Genomic DNA, 8,593 nt, shown 5'->3' on the forward strand with positions numbered 1-8,593 from the left:
CATGCAATTGGGATGCGATGGCATGCATCAACAAAGTCAGCGACCCTGATCACACGATCTCGTCAGTTGCCTGTTCAGACTCTCCAGCCTGGACTGCTGAAAATTGATTCTAACCCGGATCTTAACGGGTCCTAATTCTATGATCAAAACAGTAATTCATAAATGGGTCTATCTTATATTGTTTACGCGATGATAAAAAGTTTACCGTAGTACTTAACAATATACTATGGACCAATTTGTAATTCCTGTTTTGCTAATCAAAAATGAGAATATCAACTTAAAACATGATATTTTATTAACTTAAAACGTTCATAAAATCGCCAGTTTAGTTGTTTAAAGCAAAATTATTAATGTAGAATCGACGATTCATTATTGTTAAAAATCAGGTTTCAGTTTTCTCCAATACATATTTACACAGGTACAATCAGTATATTCATGAATGTCCATAGAGATATACATAAGTATAAGTGTGTAATCCACGTACCTGTGCTGGGGTCTTCAGTTGCCGCCTCCAAGGCATAGATGGTCCGACCCTGGCACTCAGGAACAAGAGATTGGATGGCGGCAGCTGCATCAGCATCAACTTCCTCAGCAACCTCAGTCAAAGTAGTCTCATAATTTGATGTAATTTAATATATATGTCTTTCTTATTAAATGATCGATGAAATGACTAGTTATATAATTGGAAACAAGATATCATTGAGCATATAACTTACCCCGTCTGACATCGGGGTCAGGCCTTGTATGTAGCAGGACGTGGTTTAGTTTGATTTGTTGTTTAACGCCGCTAACAGCATTATTCCAGTTATATGACGGCGGTCTGTAAATAAACGAGTCTGGACCAGACAATCCAGTGATTAATATCATGAGCATCGATCCATGCAATTGGGATGCGATGGCATGCATCAACAAAGTCAGCGACCCTGATCACACGATCTCGTCAGTTGCCTGTTCAGACTCTCCAGCCTGGACTGCTGAAAATTGATTCTAACCCGGATCTTAACGGGTCCTAATTCTATGATCAAAACAGTAATTCATAAATGGGTCTATCTTATATTGTTTACGCGATGATAAAAAGTTTACCGTAGTACTTAACAATATACTATGGACCAATTTGTAATTCCTGTTTTGCTCATCAAAAATGAGAATATCAACTTAAAACATGATATTTTATTAACTTAAAACGTTCATAAAATCGCCAGTTTAGTTGTTTAAAGCAAAATTATTAATGTAGAATCGACGATTCATTATTGTTAAAAATCAGGTTTCAGTTTTCTCCAATACATATTTACACAGGTACAATCAGTATATTCATGAATGTCCATAGAGATATACATAAGTATAAGTGTGTAATCCACGTACCTGTGCTGGGGTCTTCAGTTGCCGCCTCCAAGGCATAGATGGTCCGACCCTGGCACTCAGGAACAAGAGCTTGGATGGCGGCAGCTGCATCAGCATCAACTTCCTCAGCAACCTCAGTCAAAGTAGTCTCATAATTTGATGTAATTTAATATATATGTCTTTCTTACTAAATAATCGATGAAATGACTGGTTATATAATTGGAAACAAGATATCATTGAGCATATAACTTACCCCGTCTGGCATCGGGGTCAGGCCTTCTATGTAGCAGGACGTGGTGGCGGCTCCTATCTGGCCCTATCTAAGAGTATTAAATGTCACATGAAATTGGATAGAAAACAGGTGATGTATTGGTTGTTATTGGTTTGTTGGTTTGGTTGCATGGGTCTCTTTCTATTTCTAATGGTATATTTGACCATTGTTGAACGATATCAGATCAACAGTGTAGCTTAAATTAGACTTCCTTGCAAAATTCCTGTGTTTTTATCACCCCGACATATAATAACGGGGGGATATAGCCATCAGTATGTCCGTCCGTCCGTCTCTCTGTCTGTCCGTCTGTAATCATTGTTTTTCCGGAGCATATTTCCTAAATCGTACAACCTAGCTTCACAAAACTTGGTACACTTACCAATCAGGCTCAGTAGTCGTGCCTTTTGCTATTTAGAGATTTTTAGAATTTTTTATTTTTGTCGTTTCCATGGAAATATTATACACTTAGGAAATTTGAGGGTACTGCTCTTGTCCAGAGCATATTTTCTAAACCGTACAACCTAGCTTCGCAAAACTTGGTACGTATACACATAACAAGCAGGCTCAGTAGAAGTGCCTTTTGCTATTTAGAGATTTTTAGAATTTTATATTTTTGTCGTTTCCATGAAAATTTGATGAACTTAGGAACCTTGAGGGTAGTGCTCTTTTCCGGACCATATATCCCGAACCATACAACTTAGCTTCTCAAAAGTTTTTACACCTATCAAGCAGGTTATGTAGTGGTGCCTTTCCTATTAACATGGTTTAGAAGATATGCTCCCTGATGCATTGTCCCAATTGCGTGGATCGATGCTCATGATATCAATCACTGGATTGTCTGGTCCATGACTCGATTATTTGCAGACCGCTGCTGAGGGCGGCGTTAAACAACAAACCAACCAGCCAACTCATGTATGGTAGCCAGACTTCTGATGACAGCCGGCTGTTGGGCGGACAAACCAATCTTCTCTTTTGGTCCATTTGTTAGCATATGCTTCGACAGCATCCATAATTATTTTAAATTTATGAAGCAATTGATAGGAGGCTGCTCACGATATTTTGGTGAGAAATAAATAATCATACATGCGTAGGCGATAAGCAGGATGTTTCTGAAAAGTTTTTTTACGTAAAGCTTGTTTGAGGTGATCCAATCAGGTTTGTTGCTTGGAAAAATATCATAAATTTAGTTAACCACTAAGCATATGATTGGTGATTTCAGAAAAGGGTGTGTAGGTACGTTTTGATCGTTGAGTATATAAACGACATCAGAGCTCAAGTGGTCATAAAAGCGGGTTGGCAAGCTGATTCAACGACAACAAGCTAAGAAGAGATCCTCCAGAGTCTAACGCCACAATGACCAAGGTAGGCTTCATGAAATCATGTATGTATCAAAACATGTAGATTAAACCGAAATATTTTTACTATGTATGTATGTATGTATGTATGTATGTATGTATGTATGTATGTTAAACGGTTCACCTGAACAAACACCAGCCCCAGAGAAGTTCCTCCATGATTGGGGGGCACGGGGGGCCCTGGTTCGCATTGCAGAGTTGCGTCCCTTGGGCACGCCAGCAACCTATGATTGTGGGTTCGAATCCCGATTCGATTATGTTTCTAGGTTTGTCAGCACCATACCCGTGTTCGTGGGTTTCACCGAAGTGGTCAACGTCTGAGACCTGCATCACTCCAGGCTTTCGTCCCACATTAACCTGACACGCCGTGGTATAACTGTAATACTGTTAAAAGCGGCGTGAAACCCAACTCTCTCACTCCTCCAAAATTGCGTTGAGGATGGTTAACGTTTGGGACAGGGATTTTGTCGTACATTGCTGGAGCCAGCAATTTTTCTGTTTGTACAGATTTTTATGGAGCTTTGAATTCTAGTACAAAAGAAATATGGACATGTCAAATTGAAAAGTACCGATGCGTGGTTTTGAACATATTCTTTAAACGTTTGCCTTGCTTATAAGTTGCAAAACCTCTGTACTTTTGCGTATCAGACTCAATGGAAAGTAAGCATTGTTTTCAGTTCCAGCCACATTAGTAAATGCGCTGGCGTGTCACTGGATCACTTGATTGTTTCTTGTTTACGGGCCGCCGCCGTTTCCCTTTGGTCCCGTTTCGCGAACACCTGGTGTTATTCCTAATTTTGAGTGATATAGTTAAAACTGGCATTTCTCTGGCGTTGACTTTGTATATCTCTCTGTTAAGTCTGAGCAAACCTGGCTCAAGCAACGTGTCTCTCCCCGAAAATAAAATAATCAAGAACACACCGTTGTAGTCAAGAGAGTAGCAGGACAGAGACATGGATCGCGGATTATGCCTTCGTCAGCAGTCATATAATACAAGAGACCAATGATGTTACCATTTTTCAATTTTTTTCTCGTTTCCCTTTTTTTTGCAGATTCTGATGCTGTCTGTTTTAGTTGCAATTTTCTTCCGTGCATGTATGTGTGACCCCGGTGGGCAAAACGTAAGTATAATTTATTTTATTTTGTTGTGAGATTCATTTTTCGACGAGTTATGCTCTCGTTCATAACTGTAGACTCTGCATGGATATTTTTATCGTGTTGACAAATAATTTATTCTTTAAAAATTTCGCAACTAGATTTAAACCGGATTTGTGATAGTCCAGTAATTATATTGTCCATCATTGACATGCTCGTCAACGTGATGCTTCAGGTGAATGTTTTCTGCCTTTTAGGAGTGCACTGTGGTACAACTTGAAGAGACAATAGAAGCGACGACATGCGGTGGAACCACAACCATCAGATATACCAACGGAACACTCATTCAGACACAGTTTTTCACAAACAAGGTATATTCTGTACAGCTTGTCAAATAACAGAGACAAGTGTAGCAGTAACTTACAGAAACAGACAAAAATCTTCATCAATTCTGTTTATCTTTATATGTTTCTGTTGCAATTGACACAAGTTTTTGGAAATTAGGGGGCACGCTTCCCATACTACATGTCAGATGAATGAAAAACAATGAATGCAGTTTTAACATTTTTATCCATGTCCGGGGCCGACTATTGATAATCTGTGGTGGGCGACGGGAGGGTGATTTAGGCCTGGAATTTTAACGGAAAAAATAAATTGTTCCAGAAAATGCTTGAAAAAATAATTCTATTCTAAAAGAAATTGCATCGTTTCATTGTGAATTTACCCAAATCATATTTAGGCTCATAACTTTGATTAAAATAATAATTATAATTAATAATAATAACAATAACAATATCCGGTTTTGTTACTAGCTGGTCGGTAAGGCCCATACTTGGCGCAAACACACACAGACACACAGACACAAACACACAAACATACCACTGGATTTACATCGTATCCCAATTGCGTAGATCGATGGTCATGATGTCAATCACTTGATTGCCTAGACCAGACTCGATTATTTACAGACCGCCGTCACATTAGTAGAATATTACTTTGTGCGGCCAAACAAACAAACGAACAAACCAACATTTACTGATTTTGCAAAACTCATATCCTTTCCCTGCTGAATAAGGCACCGATTTCCTTATCTAATATAACCTTTAATACTCTTAGACGATGACTGTGACCCAGGAAGGAGAAGACACCACCTCCTGCTACGTGCAACCCCTGACCCCGATGCCGAAAGAGGTAAGTTAAATACTCAATGATATCCTGTTTCCATTAATATAACCAGTCACTTGTCGTAAGAGTCGACTAACGGGATCGGTCGGTCAGGCTCGCTGGCTTGGTTGATGCATGTCATCGATCTCAATTGCGTGGATCGATGTTCATGATGTCAATCACTGGTTGTCTGGTCCAGACTCGATTATATACAGACCGCCGTCATATAGCTGGAATGTTGCTGAGTGCGGCGTTAAACAACAAACAAACCATCCAACCAACCAACCTCTTACGACAAGCATAGTCGCCTTTTACGGCAAACATTTAATAAGAAATATATAATATTAAATGATTTTAAATTATCTTTTTAATATTAGATTGATTATGCTGAGACCACTTTGACTGAGTTTGCTGAGGAAGTTGATGCTGATGCAGTAGCCGCCATCCAAGCTCTAGTTCCTGAGTGCCAGGGTCGGACCATCTATGCCTTGGTGGCGGCAACTGAAGACCCCAGCACAGGTACGTGGATTACACACTTATACTTATGTATATCTAATTGCACATCTAATGGTTCCCCGGGGAGGGGTCGCGGGGTGTGTGTGGGTGTGTGTGTGTGTGTGTGTGTGGGGGGGGGGGGGGAGCTCCACATTGTTTTCTTGTTTCTTGAATATTAAATGTAAGCCTTGCACACACTGGCACTTAAAGGCACAGTATTCTTGAACAATTCAAACCCACTTTGATATACTTCTGCTACAAGATTGGTTGGTTGGTTGGTTGGTTGTTTTACGCCGCACTCAGTAATATTCCAGCTATATGACGGCGGTCTGTAAATAATCGAGTCTGGACCAGACGATACAGCGATTGAGAATATCATCATGAGTATCGATCCACGCAATTGGGATCGATGACATGCATCAACCAAGTCAGCGAGCCTGATCACCCGTACCCGTTAGTCACCTCTTACGATAAGCATAGTCGCCTTTTACGGCAAGCATTGGTTGCTCATGAAGACGTATTCTACCCCGAATCCTCACGGGTCTGCTACAAGAACCTGTTCAGGGAAACATTATTGGCAAACAGAACTAGTCGTGCTAAAACAGATGGAAATAGTTAATCGCGGACCAAATATGTTTTCAATACCTCCGATTTCAGTGTCATTCATGAATGAATTTCGTTTGCAGGAAGAAGAAAGAGAACTTGCGATTGGCGTCGCAAATGTGTCGAGGTTTATAGTAGAGACGAAGGGTGGAACACTTACTGTCGAATGGTACAAGTGTGTAGAGCTACCCTTAATGTTGTAGATAAATAAGTCACATAAAAAACAACGACATCACGTCGAAGGTGGAATGTCTTGAATATGATCAACATGATATTATGCTCTAGGTTTGGTCCATTCAATAACTCAAATATAAAAATAGAACGACACTGAAATACACAATTTCACACCTGCAAGTAATTATTATATATTTAAATTTGCATGTAGTTTGTATCCTTGTAAAATAACGAGCATATATATTGGACTCTTTAGGAATATGTTCAGTATTATGAAATACAAAACATAATTATTTTGTTTATAGTATATGAAATTGGCCTATATAACAATGTGAAATTAAGAAGAATGCATGTACTGGTATTGCAAATCTGATTATAACTGAATAAAATATTCACCATCGACTTTAAGTATTTCTGTCGTTCCTTCAAACCTTACTTAAATGGTATTGCGATTGTTAAATCTACAAGTTTTCCATCTCAAGTGAATACTCACACAAGGGGCTGCTTTTTAAAACAAAAAACAAAGCCAAACACAAAGGGAGAGCCTGTGGTCTGGAACTTGCTTTGTAGAGTTGCGGCCCTTAGTTGTTCAATGATTGTGAGTTATGAGTTGGAATCCCAAATTATGAGCCTTGTTGGATGTTATAAACATCTCTTTCCTCCAATCCTAAGCTGACACGTTTTGATATGACAGTTCAGATGACAAAGCTGTTTTCAGGGTTCATTCATCGGTTCGTATCAAGAAATTGTCGCTTTGTCTACAAAACTGATGTCGATACCAAGAGAGAGAGACGACTGAACAAACACAATCACACGTTGCATATGCAAGAGATATGTCTTCAAGAGAGTGTTGCCTTAACTTTAACACTCCTTCACAGCACAAACGTTTTAATGAACAGTGACACAAAGGCAACTGGGCAACATGGGAGCAGTTAAAATGCCACTAGCAAATGGTGAACATCCGGGTTAGGCTTTGGCCCTCGTCACAAACACATTTAAAGGCAAATTAATTGTCTTCAGCAACCCATGCTTGCCGTAAAACATGACTATGATTGTCGTAAAAGGCGACTAACGGGATCGGGTGGTCAGGCTCGCTGACTTGGATGATGCATGTCATCGATCCCAATTGTTTGATTTCGATTTTCGATCCCGATTTCGTAACGCGATTTTGATTGGACCATGTATAGACTCGTGAGTCCTGCCAAAATGTACCAACCTAGCTAGTTCGGCAAGGATGGAAACTGGACTTTTACAGTCAGTTAACTCCCTTGCCTCGGGAAGGTGTACTTCTGAAGGCGACCATGCTTGTCGTAAGATGCGACTAACGGGATCGGGTGGTCAGGCTCGCTGACTTGGTTGATGCACGTCATCGTATCCCAATTGCGTGGGTCGATGGTCACGATATCAATCTCTGGATTGTCTGGTCCAAACTCGATTATTTACAGACCGCCGTCATATATCTGGAATATTGCTGAGTGCGGTGTTAAATAACATACAAACAAACAAACAACTTTTGCACTTGGAACGATTCATTTGGACTTTGCACTGAGGAAGCTGGCACGTTTATATTTGTGGTGACATCATCTTTGGTACAAATCATTAGATTTTACTGTCAATATTGTGTCCTCGGGAACTATTTGAGTATCAACACTGACTGTTTGTCCTGTTGACAAATCGAAACAGATAACTGCACTTTCCGGTAAGCTACAGTGCTTCTGGCAATAGTTTGGACAATTTGGGGTAACACTATGTCCATGGTCCTCACGGTTAGTGACAACTACTCGTTTAGTAAGGAGTGAAGTTGTTCCTTAAGACTAAAACATTAAAAAATCAAGTGTGTTGACATTACTCAACTTGCTTCTTTGACGAGACTGCAAAACTTCTAGCAAATCCTTTGGGTTTTGAGAATATACATGTTATTAATACCACTTGTCTCAAGTAATTGAAATTATAAGTGTAGATATACAGAAAGCCCTTTCCCGATTTCTATTAAGGACAATTGTTAATCTTAGAGACAGAGAATTGGTGGTGCATTGGACCCTGCAATGCCTTGCTCTTTGTGTGAATATCTATGGAGCTTTAGAGACCCGTGAAG

At 39.8% G+C, this 8,593-nt stretch overlaps 1 protein-coding gene across 1 annotated transcript; it reads left to right on the forward strand.

The window, feature by feature from the left end:
• The first annotated feature begins 2,894 nt into the window (after positions 1–2,894).
• On the forward strand, positions 2,895–6,900 carry LOC124150958. Its single transcript, XM_046523172.2, has 6 exons — positions 2,895–2,974; positions 4,020–4,088; positions 4,320–4,433; positions 5,179–5,253; positions 5,604–5,745; positions 6,408–6,900. The coding sequence occupies exons 1-6, from the start codon at positions 2,966–2,968 to the stop codon at positions 6,533–6,535; spliced, it is 537 nt and encodes a 178-aa protein (XP_046379128.2). The 5' UTR covers positions 2,895–2,965; the 3' UTR covers positions 6,536–6,900.
• The last annotated feature ends 1,693 nt before the right edge of the window (positions 6,901–8,593 follow it).

Source organism: Haliotis rufescens, unplaced genomic scaffold (assembly GCF_023055435.1).
Source record: "Haliotis rufescens isolate VD_foot unplaced genomic scaffold, xgHalRufe1.0.p SCAF_12, whole genome shotgun sequence".
NCBI lineage: Eukaryota > Metazoa > Mollusca > Gastropoda > Lepetellida > Haliotidae > Haliotis > Haliotis rufescens.

Coding starts and splice junctions, on each gene's coding strand:
- LOC124150958 (XM_046523172.2), top strand. Junction 4,434..5,178: donor CACAGTTTTTCACAAACAAG/GTATATTCTGTA, acceptor TAATACTCTTAG/ACGATGACTGTGACCCAGGA. Junction 5,746..6,407: donor AACTGAAGACCCCAGCACAG/GTACGTGGATTA, acceptor TTTCGTTTGCAG/GAAGAAGAAAGAGAACTTGC.